Genomic DNA, 18,208 nt, shown 5'->3' with positions numbered 1-18,208 from the left:
TCTGAGCACTGCAGGAAGAACGATGGGAATCTGGAAGCAAATACACTGTACAAGAAAACACATAGAATCACCTTTTATGGTTTAATTCTCTGAATAGGTCAATCAGTTTTTCTACTGAAAAGGTGAAGATTTTTGAAGCAGTATTTTGACCATTTACTGTATCAAGCCAGGGACATGGTAACCCATAATTTCTGTGATGAGAGTTCCATGGGTGTTCCCCTTTCAAAGATAAAACAAGCAGTTTTGTTACAAAATTATCTTTATTTGAATCTTTTATCTGTTTCCCAACAAAATTCACAAACATGTTTTGGAAGAAAAAATACTTGTATTATCTTGTAATTACAATGGATCCCCCCACACACACATAGAATGGCTACATTTGCACCCATTTTAGACACCTTTCAGTTCTGACTTTCTTCCCTGAAGAACAAAGGTGGTTTAAAACAATTTCAAGTGCTATGAAAGAATCTTATTATGCCTGAAGCAAATTGGGCAGGCATGTATACTCTTCAAATAATACAATAATGCGGAAATGCCAGAAACAATACAGTATTATGAATGACTAAGAAAAAGTCAATGTTGTTTGCAAAGCTAAATTCATAAGGATGTTCTGGTGTTGAAATTTAAAAGATCACTTGGTTACTGATGACAAACATAAACAAAAATAACTCAATAACTCTTTTCAGAATACTTGCAAGCAATTGCATCATTCCTATTGCATGGCAAAGTCTGTAGTTATTACTACCTGCAGGACCCTACTGCTATATTTTTGTACATCATGCCTTAAAGCATGCTTACATGCTTTCAAGATGGAATTCATAGCACACTGGATTTCTTAAAGTACTGGGAATCTCCTCCCACTACAGCTGAAAGATTTCCAATCTTATGTGAAACCCTGTTTATTCTTAGTTATACTGCGGTCATTATATTGTACTGCACTGGAACAGAGTTTAAGGGACTTAAAGGGCATGTCAGAAGGAGGTGGTGTGTGGTGCTGGATTCCATAATTAGTTTGCTGAAAATATACTTATTTCTATGTGAAATTATTATGATTTGAGTGGATTAACAATTTACATTAACTAACTGCTTTGTTTATCAACTATTGAGCCATACTACAGAACTCATATTTGCAATCAAATTGTTATTGTACTGAATAGGTTACATGGAAATATTGTTCAGTTATCGCAAAACAAGATGAGCTGTTTTTCCACACGGAATGAAAACAAGCAGTTCAAGTATTACCTAGTTTTTATAAGGAAAGTCTTCCCAGGTAGTGAAAGAGAAGGAAAGTACAAGGGATGCCTAACAATAATTAGAATTTTTTTCAGTGGGTTGGAGCCAAGCATTGACTGCTTAGACTAGTCTCACTGAAATCAGTTACAATTGAGTCATAATTTCCATGGACTTAAGCATGGCTACATCTGGACCTAGCCCACAAAACCATCAATCAGGTTGGGCAAAGCATAGTTCTCCAGGTTAGCTGGACTGCAGCTCCCTTTAGCTCTAGCCACCACAGCGAATGGCGAGGGAAAGCTGGGAGTTATAGATTTAGGAAGCTGTACGCTGACTACTTTTCATTTACATTCACACTGAGACCAAGAAATATGGGTTGAACAACAAAGTCGTTCAAAACCTAAACACTGAAGATATCATTCAACTTTTAATCACTGGAAGTTCCAGTATGCTTTGGCCATAAACCTGTATGATTCAAATCCTCCCTTTTCTCCTCTGCAGATAACTAATGGCAACATTTAAGGAAAAAAACCACAGTGGTTTCCATGTGGCAATACAGCACTAGAAACAAAATAAAAGAAATGAATACAGGAAAAAAGAGATTTTTTTATACGAGAGGGGAAAAAAAAGAGATCCCACATTAAGTGAAGCAAGAATACTATTAACACAATTCTTTTTAGTCATGACAGGAACAAAGAAGCAACTACCAACATATGCACATACAGGTGGTATATGGGAAAGGGTTGTATTATAATCAACTGAGGTAATTCTGGTATTGCATATTTCAAGAGAATCGTACTATTTCAAGAATTAGGTTCATAGTTGCTTTTCGCATTTAGGTGAGTTGAGTAAAAGATTTGTCAAATATTCCAGTCTGGCATGGTGGGGGTGGAAATAAGGCACCTTCAGCATCTCATTGTCCCATATCACCCAGACTGCCAAAGTACAGCTCCTTTGTTAGCATAGAAACAACACATGGAACCTGCTTCTTCTCACTGTAGCGGGGGTCATCAGACTGTGATTCATAGTTTCTAGCTACCCTGTAGTTAACCATGGTCAGAATCTGCAGAATCTCCAAATCTTTCGCATGCTTGTTCAGAACAGAGCAAAGAGACTGCACAAACCAGGAGCCTTTTCCTGGATTTCTCCAAGAATAATAACCTATAACCAAGAAAAGAGACAAAATGTTGCTTCTCGCCACAAAGAGTGAAAGGCACTGTGGTGACAATACAGAAAATACTTCATGTTGCTACAAAGGGTGGCTGTATCTTCTTCATGATTTGAACATACCAGATGTTTATTAGGCAAACTGGGGAAGAAAATTGTATTGCCTGACTCTGTGTGTTACAACCAAAGAAAAGGTTTGTCTATAAAATAGCAATACATTTTATTACATCTTTAAAATTCAATTTTCAAATACCTATATTTCTCCCAATAATTTACATTTGATTTTACTCTCACTCATCCATAAGTCAAGCTGCCACTTTCTCCAATCATACCTGGCACAGTGGAATATGCATACAAGAAATCTGCTTCTACTGGGATCTTGTATCTTGGATTAGCATCCATTTCCAGGGCATCATCTGAAGCACCTGAATCGGTCTGAATACCATCATCAAATTCAGAACCCCGACAAGCCTGAAAGCATATTAGCAGTGGGGAAAATATGTTTCACATGCACAAACAGAACATATTTGGCAGGAATTTTATGGTGATTCTGCAGCAGATACATGTCATAACTAAGTCTGTAACTATGCCTTATAAACTGAACATGAAACTGTGCCTTCCAAATCTTAATGAGCTACACTAGATAATCATGGTAGCTTACCAACACAAATCCTAACAAAAAGATTCTTGGCCAAGGGCTGCAGCCGATCTATTTCAGTTGCATCCTGTTTATAAAAATATCCAGAGGGGGCTACTGCTGCTGGCCATGCTTTTTATTACAGTGGTACCTCGCTAGACGACGACCTTGTAAAATGACGAATCCGCATGACGATGAGGTTTTGCTATCGCTATAGCGATTCACAAAACAATTATTCCAATGGGGGATTTTCGCTGGACGATGATTTGGTCCGTGCTTCACGGACCATTTTTTCGCAAGACGATGATTTTTACAGCTGATTGGCAGCTTTGCAAAATGGCTTCCCTGTGTTTTCGGGACCCATGCTTCACAGGACAGCCATTTTAACAGCTGATCGGCGCTTGCAAAATAGCTTCCCTATGGACGATATTCGCAGGACGACGATGTATTTTCCCCATTGCAACGCATTAAATGGGTTTCAATGCATTCCAATGGGGAAACGGTTTTCGCATGACAATGATTTCACTAAACAGCAATTTCTATGGAACGGATTATCATCGTCATGCGGGGCACCACTGTATTTAGCCATGACAGGTCACTGCAGTACTGCAATTAAATCACTGTCCTATGAGACTTACAGCGACTTTAATAGGGCTTTTAAGATAAGTGAAATATTTAAGGAGTAGTTTTATCAGTTCCACTCCCTCAGTGAGTTTTCACAGCTGAATAGGGATTTAAACCTGGGTGTCTAGAGCCCTAGTCCATCATTATATCTACGACACCACACTGTGCACCAAATATTATACTTATGTTGATGTATTTTTTATGTTGGAACGCTCCCTGCCCCCAAATTAACCCAAATTGACCAAAAAAGTACAGTGATGCCTTGACTTACAAACACCTTGACCTATGAACTTCTTGACTTACGAACAGCTCCGTTCGCAAAATTTTGCTTTGACTTGTGAACGGAGCTTTAACTTACAAACAAAAAAAAGGCAGGGGAAAAGGGCAGGAAATTCAAATGGCCTCCTGGCCAGGCTCTCACTCCGGTGCTGGGCCCATCCACGCTCCTTGCTTCCCAGCCGGGTTCCAGGAGGCAGAGCCCAGCCGGGAAGCAAGCAGTGGGGATGGACCCAATGCTGGGAGTTAGAGCCTGGCCGGGAGGCCATTTGGATTTGCTGCCATTGGTCCACAGAGGGCGGCGAGGAGCGCCGAGGACCGACATGGCTGCCACGGCGATCAGCTGCTGGTGCCAGTTCCGGAAGCCTCCTGGCAGAGGCGGTGGAAGTCTGGGAGGCCTCCCGGAGGCTTCCTGGCAGCAACGGTGGAACTCCCGGATGCCTCTCGGCAGCAGCGGGGGAAGCCCAGGAGGCTTCGGACTGGTAAGGTGCTGCTTTTTCCTTTTTAAAAAACTGTTCTGGGTGGGTTTTGGAGGGTGGGTTTGGACTAGGGGGGGTTATGTTTCCGTGTGATGTTTTTTTTGTTTTTGGATTTGTGGGTTGTTTTTTTCCAGTCCCAGCGTAGGACTTGCTCTCTTTATTTTTATTTTTAGGTATTTTTTTGAAATGCTGGAACAGATTAATCCAGTTCCTATGCATTTCAATGGGAAATGCTGATTTGACTTATGAACACCATTCCGTTACGGATTAAGTTCGTAAGTCAAGGCACAACTGTAATAAGGTGAAAATGGAAATTCTGCATGGTTACAAGGATATGGAGAATCAAGGCTGCACTCCAGTGACATGACGATTACATTGGAAGCTCTAACATCGTGAGTCAGAATAACTGTCCTTCTAGGCAAGTTTACTTTGATTGATGGGACAGCTTGGATAACCATTGTCAATCTAGATATTGATGAAATTAGGTATGTCCCAGATACTTTTGATAAGGTCTTTCAAACTGTAACATGCTGAAGCTTAAAGCTTGGGAAGTAACACCACAGAAAGGTCAACAGAATGTAGTCCAGGCTGAAATACTCCTTAAACTCAAATTTCCTTAAATCTTTCAAAGCTTCCAAAAAGAGATTAACACAGTTAGCCCCTCAAAAGATTATGACAGATCTCAAAGAGTAGTAAGTTTAAAAACCTGGAACAGGTTTTTTTTGCTTCTTTTTAGTTGCTTATTTGGTTTACTGTTATTAAAGTAGTATTAACCTTCGTTCTGCAAGGCTTTCTGTTCACTGCTTCTGGTAAGTGCTTATAAGCTGTTGCAAAAACAAACACTGAGCAAGAGCAAACTAGCATCAAACATCTCCTTACTTGAATGAAAAATAACTTTGGTTTTCCAACAAGGCTCTGGCACTTGTCTCCTCTGAAAAGAGATGTCAGGTCCTTGATTGCCATAGCTTTATCTGTGCCATAAATCAGACCCTCCTCTCCATGGCTCAGTAAGATGCAGGCAAAACAAGCAGCATCACTGTGGTTTTCAGATGCAGCTGAAAATTGAAAACATTTTTTTGTCAGGACAGTGGAACTTCTTGAGAAACCATATGTGCCAAGTTTTTCCTTTTTAATTAAAGACAAGTTAGAAAGGCTAACTTCTATACATCTAGCATGGGAATCATGTGGCTCAGAGGCTGCAAACAGTCTCAAGCCTTTATTTGCAGACTTTGGCCCCCCCACGCCCCAAACATGTGGTTGTTTTTAATTTTCCCTTCCAAAAGTCCCAGGAGAATCACTTATGTAATAGCCTCTAAAGCAGGTGCTTTCCCCGAGCTTTGGCCATGGTCAAAATGTACACACACCTAGAGCCTGTCCACCCTGCTGTACATACTTATTGAGAAACATGCTTATAGATTCAATAGACCAAACAGAAGTTGGTCTAAACTATGCATTAGATCAACTGTTCTGTAAGGGTCATGAAAAGAAGACATAAGAAAACTAGACAGTTCACAAATCATGGAAAAAAACCTAATACAATTAGCTTCTTTTGTTACCTTTACCAAGTTTTTCTTCCATTTCATCACAGCGGAGATCGTTGTACACAGTAACATCAAACCCGACATTTCTGAAACATTCTTGCAGGTCCCCAGCATCTTTATCAGTGCCATTTCGTACACCCATCCCTGGTAAGACAATAAGCTAGTCATTATGGACACATGAAAGTAATTTCCATAAGCCATCTAATCAATGTAAGAGAAACGTTTTAAAACTCAGAATTCTGAGTGCCATCCACACAACAGCTCATTTTTTTAGCTGAATATTCATTCTTGCTTTAGTTTTTATCTGGCAGTAAGATGCTGTTTGATTGGCTGAGTCCTCATGTATTGACTTAATGACCATTAGACAGCAGCCATGACTATATTTACATGGCAAGTGTTAGCACATTTAAATTCGTTTGTGTAAAACACTAATACTCTCGCCTTTCCTATTAAGTTCAAGGCAACTCACAGCAAGTATAAAATAATGCAATAAAACAATCTACATTATAGTATTATTCAAAGTGCTGGTTGTAACCTATAAAGCCCTAAATGGCTTTGGTCCAAGTTATCTAAAAGACCACATCTTTCTCTATGAGCCTGCCCGGGCTTTAAGAACATCAGGGGAGGCCTTTATCTCAGTCCCACCACATTCACAGGTGCACTTGGTAGGGGCATGGATGGGGCCTTCTCTGTCACCACTCCCAGGTTCTGGAACTCCCTTCCACAGGAGGCCAGCCTGGCCCCATCTTTGTTGTCCATCTGCAAGCAGTCAAAGACCTTTCTCTTCAGGCAGGCTTTCACTTAATAATTGATGGTCTCAGAGGAGTTTCTGAATGGATTGTTGCACTTTGTTGTTTCAAATGTGTTTTAGTACTGATTTTATTACAAATGTTAATACTTGTTTAATTCTTTTAAAATATTTGTACACCTACTGTTTTTAGCTTTTAAATATTGTCTTTCTAATGATATAACGCGCCTTGGGTTCTTTTTAAGGAGAAAGGTGGGATAAGAATATTTTAAATAAATAAAATACTATGAACCACTGCTGTATTAACATTTTCACAGAAGGGATAAAACCTGCATACCTGTTTCTCTTGCAAAGTTCTTGTTGTTTACTATAATGCATTTACCAAGTTTCTTATAATCCATATCGTACTGGAATGTTGGGGTAACAATTCGATACTGGCTACTGGCCTCTGGCTGCTGATCCTGTCCATTCTTCTTTCTTCTGTAAAAGGGTAAAGTGTCCATATTCAAATGTTTCAAATTACAGCTGATGCATGTTCAGATGAGGCTATGATCAGATAGTTTGCTTCGACTTTGCTTGGCAATCTACAGATAGAGCTGCTGTTTATAACGCTGATGGTAATATGTACACTTGCTCTATTACTAAAAGCAGACACTGCACATGATTGAGTGTTACTGTGTCTAACAGTGGGTCGCGCAACCTTAGAATATTCCCAGAAAGGCAAAACAGAGGGCAGCAATTCCTCTTTCCTATCCCTGTAGCCTGATATACCCTCAAAATTTGACTGGGTAAAAAAGAAGAAAGTCTAGTAGTTAAAAACAAAATTTCCCACTAAATTTACACAGCTCATTCGCCTAGACTCAGTGAATTCTAAGTTAGTATTCACAGAAGTGTACTATAAATATGAAGAATCTACACTTTTAAAAAAGAGCCAGTGTAGCGTAGGGTGACAGGCTTGGTCTCAGAAGATCCGAATTGGAGCCTCTACTCAGCTATGAAGACTCACTGGGTGTATATATGTGTGGCATTGGTAAAACCATTTCTTACATACATCATGCATCTGTTAGAAATCCTATAAAAATCACCACACATTTTAAAGAAAAGGGACAGTGGAATTAACAGCCAATTGGCTAAGTAGCTAAATGACAGATTCAGTCTTGATGCTTCCTTTATAACAACCTTTATGGATTTACTTCTGGTGTCTTTTGATCACTCTTCTCTTTCTGAAACGCAAAGTTCCAAAAGGTCGCTGTGTTCAAAATGCTATCCTGTGAATAGCTTACACTGGGACAAATCTCTCCTGGAGAAATATGGATATTGTATTGTGAAGCAACACAGCCGTATAATGTTATCTGTGAGAACATGGGGGGGCTGTCATTTGTAGACATACATTCAAACTTCTGGGTGAATACAAGCTTTTGTCCATAAAAGCCCAACACAGAATGATACTTACATATCTTGTAATGACAAGTACCTTAAGCTGAAAAATACTAAGTTTTGCATTACAAAAAGTGATTCAGATGTGCTGAGTTATACAAAAGTCAGTGACACACATAGCAATGAATGGATCATGTGCAACCACACATTTTCCACTTGTGCATTTCACCTTTTTTGATTGATACACACTGTCAGGTTAATTAAAGGTTAAACTACAAAGTAATATTTTAGTACTGCTCTTCATAATTTACAAAATTAACAGTTAAATAAGAATTAATTTTTAAAAAATCTTGTAAAAGGACCATTAGAAATTTTTTCTCGTTTTTGTGCAAACCTCTGCCTCCACTCTGCAAACAGACTAAGCCTGACCAAAAAAAAAAAAAAGTTAAAAAAAAGTTTGACATTTTTCCAGGAACTGAATCAGGAGCTTACATTTTTATAGTTCTTCCTGCTTAGAATCTACTGACTTTGCGGGAAGGGAGACGAAAGCAGAAGGAGGGGGAACCATAACATGCCCATCAGTTTTTATTAAAAAATAAAGATGCTAAAAGACACTGATGTTCCTTAGTCTAGCTACTGTTTTTTATTTTTCTGGGAAGCAAAATATGGCAAAATGCTTTCAAACTGATACTTTATGAAGAGTTGTTGTAATGTGGAAATGTTTCCAGTGGCATGTAGGAGCGATGTTATATACATTAACTACGACTGGAAAAGGTGTTTGTATGTTTTACTGCAGCATAGTTTATAGGGGATAATTTGGGACAATTTTTGTCCATTTTTTTTATTTTAAAGGATTTAAAAAATGGCCAAAATCCTCTACTCAAGTAGCCTTATTCAATCAATGGGAATTTGGGGAGTCAGCTCTTCCGTAAGTTCCACTGATTCAAATCAGCATACTTTGATTTACTATGCTAAGTGACAATATTTTGGCCCATGTGTCACTTATAATCCAAGAAGCAACGCATCACTTAAAAAAAGTTTCATTAGGACTGAAACTTAGTTTAAAAAAATCCAAACATTCTACGCTCAATCTTCCTCCTCTTGCTCTTCCATCTCATTGGATCTGTACCAGCAAAGTGATTATTTATTATAAGTATGCCCATTCCCCCTCAAATTTATTTTCTTGTATGGGCAAGGTGACAGCGGCTTAAGATTTTTATTTTTTGGTCAATGAACGCTACCTAAAGAACCAAATACCTGGTACTTTTCCAATGCTTGGCAGGATATCAAGGAAGCAAATTTGCATAGTACACACAAAAGTTTTTGGAATTTCCCACATTTATATGCCAAAGTAAAAGACTATAAAATAATTGGCACAAGACTAACTGAAGTATATCACTGATGTGTATCATTCTTTGATTTAAGCTCAGGACAAGTACTTTATGATAGAGAGTGATATAATGCATTTTGATCTCGGAAAAAGGAACCCAATTATTACAAAAAAGAACTTACAAACGTGAAAGTTTATGGCATCACACATCTTTTACAGTTCTCTACACCTTAAATTTAACTAAAGCAACACTGCACTACAACACATGCCCATAAACCAATCATATCTTACATGTGTATATCTTGAGGTTTTAGGAAAAGGTTTTGTTTTCACTGGATATTCCCAGTGGGTGCAATTCTACATAGTTACCTGCACACAGGAGGATCAGCCCTTTTTTCCTCCTGGAGCAAATAATTTTCTGTTTCCATTTTAATAGTGCTGTGCTTAGCCAAACCTTTACATGGCATACATTTAAAAATCTATGTATGTTTTTTGTTGTTGTTTAGTCGTTAAGTCGTGTCGGACTCTTTGTGACCCCATGGACCAGAGCACACCAGGCCCTCCTATCTTCCACTACCTCCTGGAGTTTTAAGTAAGTTCTAATAGTACTGTGGGTTTGACTTCCAAGGGAAGATTCACACAATTACATTACTATTTTAGCTAATCTGAAAAGTATTTATTTATTGATCACATTTATATCTTACTTTTCCACCAGTGAGCTCAAGGCTACATACTTTTATTGTTACCCCTTTAACAGACCGAGTACCTTTGACTGTCCCACTGAAATTCATGACCAAGTGGTGATCAGAACCCATGTCTCCTAACTCCTAATCTGATACTCAGACCACTACACAGTCCTAGGGTGTAAACATTCCTAGCACTTGTTAGTGACAATAACAATTAGTGTGGGGCATCTGCTTTGAAGAAACCTGAATACTGAAGTGGGCAACTCTGGAATTTTCAGACTCTGTGTGAGGTGAGGTGCATTTTCTCCATGCAGAACAGCTGTCTAAAATGATTTAGACCCATTTTGAAAGGACCTGACACCTCAGGCTGTCAACAGAGAGATTTAAGACATCCCATCCTCCTAGCTCTCCATATAAGGAACACATAAGGCAGAGAATTTAGAGAGGCAAAAGAGGCAGAAAGCAACTTTGGCAGGGTTCTCCATTTCTAAAACTCCCAATTGCACTTCCTCTAATGGGATGTAGAATGAACCTAAGTGTTTCTAGACAATGGCCTCCTCAACCTAGCCATCAGTAAGCTGTTCCTCCCCCCCAGCAAATATTTTCACAGTAACAACAAAAATTGAAGAAGTGGTAGGAAAACAAAGGAAGGGTACAAGAGGAGGATATTGTCATTTGAATAATCTGGTAAAATTCCATGAATAAGGTGGTAAGGCAACAGAGCAGGGGTTCCCAACCTTGGCTAGCCCAGGTGCGCTAGTACTACAATTCCAAGAAGCCTTCACTACCAGCTATGGTTGCTGGGGTTTCTGTGAGTTGCAGACCCAGAACACCTGGGTCATCCAAGATTAGAAACCACTGTAACAGAGTGATACACCTCTCATCTGAATCCAGTCCTTATCTGACCCCTTTCCAGTATTTTCACTATATTTTGGGACCGTATGCCTGTTCTACCAACAGGATAGCTTCAAAGAAGCATTTCAACACCTGTTCAGTGAATGATTGTGGCCACCAGTTTCCCAGTCTTGCTTGTAGCTTTCCAGTAAGCTTCCACGGCCTGAATAAAATTCTCCCAATACTTTTTCTCTACCTTGTAGTAAAGGACAAGATACCAACTTCCTACTGAATACATGGCTCATTAATATCTTAGAATAGGTGTCAGGAGCCAGAACGCATGCTGATGATGGGAGCAGAAATGGTTTTGCCACTTCTGCTATCACATCTTCGATTACCGGGCTCTTCATTATGTAATAGAGTAGTAAGAACATCTCTGAACTAATAAAGAGTTACCGCTGGATTAAGACATGCCAAGGCTCTGGAATACAACAAGTATAAGAGACTTCTAAGCATTACTCCCCATATGCAATTTTTAAATCTATTTAATAAAACTTGTTTTCATTGGGGGCCTCTCATAATCTGGGACCTCTTCACGGATTGCTGCTTCATGGATTATGAAGAAAACCAGACAGTTTCAGAAAAAAATCTACTTCTGCTTCATTGACTATGCAAAAGCCTTTGACTATATGGACCACAGCAAACTATGGCAAGTGCTTAAAGAAATGGGAGTGCCTGACCATCTTATCTATCTCCTGAGAAACCTATACGTGGGACAGGAAGCAACAGTTAGACCTGGATATGGAACAACTGATTGGTTCAGAATTGGGAAAGTGTCCTCCGGCTTATTTTACTTATATGCAGAATATATCATGTGAAAGGCAGGACTGAAGGAATCCCAAACTGGAATTAAGATTGCCGGAAGAAATATCAACAACCTCCGATATGCAGATGATACCACTCTGATGGCAGAAAGTGAGGAGGAATTAAAGAACCACATAATGAGGGTGAAAGAGGAGAGTGCAAAAAATGGTCTGAAGCTCAACATAAAAAAAAAACACTAAGATCATGGCCACTGGTCCCATCACTTCCTGCCAAAGAGAAGAGATTTCAATTTCTTGGGCTCCATGATCACTGCAGAAGGTGACAGTAGCCACAAAATTAAAAGACGCCTGCTTCTTGGGAGGGAAGTGATCACAAACCTAGACAGCATCTTAAAAAGCAGAGACATCACCTTGCCAACAAAGATCCGCATAGTCAAAGCTATGGTTTTTCTAGTAGTGATGTATGGAAATGAGAGCTGGATCACAAAGAAGGCTGACTGCCGAAGAGTTGATGCTTTTGAACTGTGGTGCTGGAGGAGACGCTTGAGAGTCCCCTGGACTGCAAGGAGAACAAACCTATCCATTTTGAAGGAAATCAACCCTGAGTGTTCACTGGAAGAACAGATCATGAAGCTGAGGCTCCAATACTTCGGCCATTTCATGAGAAGAGAAGACTCCCTGGGAAAGACCCTGGTGTTGAGAAAATGTGAAGGCAGGAGGAGAAGGGGACAACAGAGGATGAGATGGTTGGACAATGTCATCGAAGCAACCAACATGAATTTGACCTAACTCCGGGAGGCAGTGGAAGCCAGGAGGGCCTGGCGTGCTCTGCTCCATGGGGTCACAAAGAATCAGACACGACTTAACGACTAAACAACAACAACATAATCTGGGACTCGAAACTGTACCTTGTGCATATACACAAGTGGGGGTTAGTGGCAGAAATGCTCAGACAGCTGCATACTTAGTCTTAATGTGAGTCACAGTTGGTTGAAAGAAAGAGAAATAAGCTCCATCCCTATACCATTTCTCCCTTAAAAACTAGGTGCTGGTGGAACTGATAGACTTTGCGAGCAGTTTTATAGTTGCAGATAGCTTTACTCTAACAGGTGTGCAAGGACAATATACAACACATGGACAAAGGGCACAGCAAATTCCCCACAGAAAGGGGAAAGTAATTCCTTTTTAAAACAACATAAGGCTCTTCTTTTTTGATATTATGCAGTGTACAGAGGCAATGCACAGTGTGTGTCAGCAAAGTATCTGCTGTGACTTCAGCTCTTGTGACTATTATAACCAGAAAATAAGAACTTGTAACTCCATCACCAATTCTACCTGCATGTAGCCTTATGGATATCTATAGGGAAGACAATGTAAGTACAGACAGCTCTACTCTATTAAAAAACAACAGAAGGATCCTACAATTTTAAAAGGAACCAATAATAAAAGTCCCCTTCTCCACCCACCCACACTGCCCCACACCTTTTCTAACACCTATCTATGCAGGTGACACCCAACCCTCTCTCTCCTTCCCACTCAACACCAAAGAAATTGTTCCTGTTCTAAACCAGAGTCTGTTGTCAATAATGGGCTGGATGATGGCAAATAGATTGAAACTTAATCCAGGCAACACAGAAGTGCTCCTGATCTGTGGCAAGACAGATCAGTGGATAGAGATTCAACCTATGCTGGACTGGGCACAGGTTGAATCTCTACACCACCACCACCCCCAACAGCTCCTGGACTCCTCCTTGAGCTTGGATGCTCAAATCTCGTCAGTGACCAGGAGTGCATTTGAACAGCTAAAACTGGTGTACCACCTGTGCCTGTTTCCTGGAGATGCCTGATTTGGCTATTATGATACATGTCTTAATTACATTCCTCTTGGATTACTGCAGCACACCTTAGAGGGGGCTCTCTTTAAAGATAGGTTAGACAGCTGGTTCAAAAATGCTGCAGCCAGGCTCTTGAGCAATACAACAAACCATATACCGTATTTTTCGCTCCATAAGATGCACCTTTCCATAAGACGCACCAATTTTTTAGGAGAGGAAAACAGGAAAATATAAAGTTTTCTTTGCTCCATAAGACGCACAGACTTTCCACCCCCGTTTTGTGGGGAAAAAGTGTGTCGTATGGTGCGAAAAATACGGTAATGTTTACAATTGAAACAAGGGAGATTGAAATTCAAAATGCAATTAAGTGTAAGTTCCTAACTTAGTTACTGCAATGGCTTAATGATCTGTTTGCTTATTCTACAAACAGAATTTACCAACCTTGGCTTGTGGCTTCATTTCAGGAATCAAATAGGAGAAAAGAGATGTAAACTTTATCATATCTACCTGGGTAATGTTTTCAAAATTTTAGAAAAAAAATACATTTGTGCCAGCTTTTGAAGCTGGAAAGGGATGCATTAATTGCAGCTCTCTCATTAATGTTTTGATATTTAAAACTTGGGACCTTTATAACACACAGTCTCCCATGAAAGTCTAAGTGTCGCTTAACATATTGCTTGCTTTTACTGAGTATAAAAACTAACAGAAACAAATCAGTTTTACTTTTAATTAAGTTGCTATTATCAAACAAACATCAATTTCTGCAGAGAAAACTAAAAGCAATGAAAGTATAATGGCTTCTATTTTTTCCCCTGAAGAGACAATAACATTTGTCACTCGAAGTGAGAAAATAGAGCAACAAGTGCAAGAGCAGAACTTAAAGCAAAACACATCACCACCACCATGCAAAGACTGAAGTCAATAGTCAGATTCTGTTACTGTAAAGTGCAACAAAAACAATAATCAAAAATATTTTTATGTACATGAAGTGGATCCTTCAACTCACAAAAGCAAGTGGGTAACCTTTGCAAATATAGTGTTACTTCCACCAGTCTATGAACATCTATGTATATGATGCAGACAATGGATCATGGGAACAGAATTTGTTAAGACTGTAATTACACAAATTACACCTGAAAAGTCTTCTCTCTCATGTAGTTCATCTAAAGTACTGCACACATTCACACTAATGCTCAATTATCACAGTGATACATATGTCTGAGTAGACACGCATAGGATTGAATCGCTACCCAATTTTAGATGGAAGCATCATAGGTTTCTCTAACATGGTATCCTATTCTATGCATATGCAGTGTGCGCCATTATTACCTTATAGCACCATCAGTTACAAGGCTAGAAATGATTAGCCATAATGAGTCTGGTACCCACTAAAACTTATAACTTTGAAATTATCTTCATTAGGATTTACCAGAGAAGCAGAAATGCTATCGAACATTTACAAAGTCATATTTTGTAATCTACCGACCATGTCTAATATAGAAAGGGAAGAAGATATAAAGGGATGGAACAGTAATCCTTTCCATATAGCTTGTGGCAGAAGGAGGGCCAAAGATTTTATCAGGATGACCTAGTTCAATTGTGGCCAAAATATATTCCTGTAACCTTAAATCACTGAGAATTTGTACCTGCCTCTTATGTATTGCTTTTATGGAAGCAACTGTTGGCTTCAAACTAACAGCATCTACCCTCCTTACAGCTTGGGAAGCTGCTTTGCAGCCACTCTTTTCTTTCCGAAGCTATATAACACAACCTGCCATTACATGGCCCAGATTGTTAGTATCTTTTAATTTTTCTAAGGTGCTACATTGTAACACACCTATGGATTATCAACCAGTGAGAAACAATATACGTATTCTCAACGTTTCTCAGTTCATGTCAACAGCTAAATTCAGTTTCCACCTACCCACTGAAAGTGGGCAGGAGAGAGACAAAGAGGATACAATACCTTGGCTCTTCATCAAGTGGTACACCACTCTGCATCTGAAATGTACGTTCGTGTAGTACTGACAACTATGTCTAGTCTTCTCTAATAACGCCAACATTTCACCATGTTTACACTATTCTGTAGAATGAAACAGGCTTCCGTGTGCTCACAGACCCAGTGATCTGTCTGTGTCAGCAGTGGGTCACGCTGGAATTTTCTATAGGGCTATTGAAACTATAGCTATGGTCCAGCATGCAGCCGAGCTCATGCAGGTCTCTTCCACGCCTGCTGACAGGCTGAAAACATTGACTTGCATCAATGTGATCCTATCAATGTTCTGCTGTGATAATGCTGGAACGGAAGACTTAAGAAAGAGATGGTCATGACTATGTCGTCCTTTAAACCCACCATATAACTGTGATACACTGTGTCTCACAGGAGCTTTGCTAAAAATTCTGAATTTAATATTCAGATGAAATAATATACATACATACTATACATACGTTAAATAAATTAACCATTTATTCTCTTGTGTAATATTCAATTAGAGAATTCTTGTGGAATAGTCTAATTAATCCAATTATTGAAACAAAAGAAGTTGTACATGAAGAGTTTATGTCTCTTGATAGCCTTACAAGTTCAAAGTTCAGCAGGAGGGATGATGAACAATTAGATACAATGGATTAAAGTCTGTGCTACATCATCAAAAGTATAGAAATTAGACTCTTTTTTTTTACTCAAAAGCAATCATATAATGATACAAATAATCTGAATCCAAAATTTCCTACAACACGGAAGAGCTGTCCTAGGCAGACCAAAAACATATTAAGTCCCAACCTAAGATAACCTGAAAGGCAGGGTATGCATATAAATGTCCTTGGATAACTCCAAGTTGAATGAATAAGCATATCTGGAGTTATTTAAGCAGGTTAAAGCCAACAAAATATGGAGCCCATTTAAGCCCCATTCATTCAGTGGGTCTATTTCAGGTAAGACTAACTGGATTTAGTCCTACATCCACAAGCATAGCATCATTTATGCTTTCAGAATGCTGCTGTCAACAACCACATGGGATAATTATGTTCTAAATTCTAAATGAGAAATCCTCTTAAAATCAGGCAAGAAGGAAATTAATGTGATAATATCCCTACCAAATCTTAATCATATTTTTTTTGCCGCTGCAGTTTTAATCTACCTGAATGAAATATGCTAAGGAATAACCATTAAATGTGAAACATATTTAATAACATCACTTTGTGCTCACTACACAGCCCTACAAACAAATATTGTACTTGCCTGCCATCTAGTGGGAATAAAATATAAGTTTTCTGTCCTTTCAGGCTTCCCCATTATTCCTTTAGAATAATAATTAACACAGTAAAACAACCTAAAGCCAAGACACTAAATCAAAGGGAATGTGACAGAGTTTTTGAGCAAGTTTTAAAATAAGCAAAGCAAATTAGCACAAAGGCCTGACCTCACAGCTTGCATTAGATATAAAACTTGAATAGGAACTTTCTACATTCTACTTTACAATCATAAGTAAGAATGAAAAATAGCCCTATGGCACCTTACACCAGAGATGGGCAACTTCCAGAGGTCCTGAAATTGTCCATTCTTGGATGGCTGTGTCCACTCCCAGATCCCCACCCCCCAAAAATGTTTCACTTCAATATTCTTAACTGGAAAATGTGATGTAAGTTTCATAATAATGTTGTATCATGTTTTAATATTGTTGGAGATGGAAGGGACCAAATGTCTTGGATCCCCCAAATCATATCAAAATTTCTCCAACATCCCCAGAAGCAGACTTTTAATTTCAAAATATTTTTTAAATGTGGGATATGGCCAGGATCACATCTGGGTCCCTGAAAGCTACACTGCACCTATCCATGCCTTAAAAACGAACAAGCTTTCTTAAAACAGCAGCTTTCATTGACTATAGCCCACTCCATCAAACACATAAAACACCCAGAATTTCAGGTACGAAATTCTTCTGGTTGAGGAGGCGAATCTTTGAGGGTGTTCAGAGGGAAACTGGAAAGTACTCACAGTTTTAATGTGAAAACAAGAAAAGAAAAAGTCATCTGGTCCTTATATAAATTCTAAAAATCACATGCAGGTAATAATTGTAAAAGACCATTGAAGTAACAGAAACTGGTGAGCTTTCAGGTTCTACTGGATTCTTCTTCAGGATGGGCACTGCAGACCTTGTGGCAGTGGGGAGAAGCAATGTCCAGTCTGAAGAAGAATCCTTCTGGACTTTGAAAGCTTGCCTGTTTTTGATATTTCAGTGGTCTAAGAAAACAACTCACCCTTGTTTTTATATTATTAAATTGCCACACTCTTACCAGTCACTGATAAAAGACACTCCCTTTGTCTTGGTGAACTTAGCAGTGACTCACTATCATCTCCCTTTCAACTCTTTTTTCTGTTTCATCACAGCTACTTTAAGGTCAGTGACAGAGTCTGGCTGCCCCTGCCTTTTTTCATTTTCTTCACCAAACCTCCTTGTGAAATTTATTATTTCCTAATGCATTTAGGAATCCCCTTCATGGATTGATCCCTTATCATGGCGAAGGGGCTTGAGTAATTCAGAGAAGCTATGGGCTATGCCGTGCAGGGACACTTGACGGACAGGTCATAGGGGAGAGTTCTGACTAAATGTGATC

The 18,208-nt window shown here is 39.1% G+C and overlaps 1 protein-coding gene across 4 annotated transcripts in view; it reads right to left on the bottom strand.

The window, feature by feature from the left end:
• Positions 1-241: 241 nt before the first annotated feature.
• CASP7 (caspase 7) overlaps positions 242-18,208 on the bottom strand; it is a 41,731-nt gene continuing 23,764 nt past the window's right edge. For 3 of the 4 annotated variants that reach the window (XM_072995532.2, XM_078389561.1, XM_072995535.2), the window contains 5 exons: positions 7,043-7,185; positions 5,973-6,101; positions 5,296-5,471; positions 2,733-2,871; positions 242-2,394 (listed from right to left, as the gene is read on the bottom strand). In XM_072995532.2, coding sequence (XP_072851633.1) covers positions 2,147-2,394; positions 2,733-2,871; positions 5,296-5,471; positions 5,973-6,101; positions 7,043-7,185 — 835 coding nt within the window. In that variant the 3' untranslated portion in view covers positions 242-2,146. The remainder of the gene's footprint in view (positions 2,395-2,732; positions 2,872-5,295; positions 5,472-5,972; positions 6,102-7,042; positions 7,186-18,208) is intronic. The other variant, XM_078389562.1, reaches the window with a different exon arrangement.

Source organism: Pogona vitticeps, chromosome 3 (assembly GCF_051106095.1).
Source record: "Pogona vitticeps strain Pit_001003342236 chromosome 3, PviZW2.1, whole genome shotgun sequence".
In the NCBI taxonomy this organism is placed as follows: Eukaryota; Metazoa; Chordata; class Lepidosauria; order Squamata; family Agamidae; genus Pogona; species Pogona vitticeps.
Note: the sequence above shows the minus strand (reverse complement) of the source record. Positions and strands in the feature narration are given on the sequence as shown.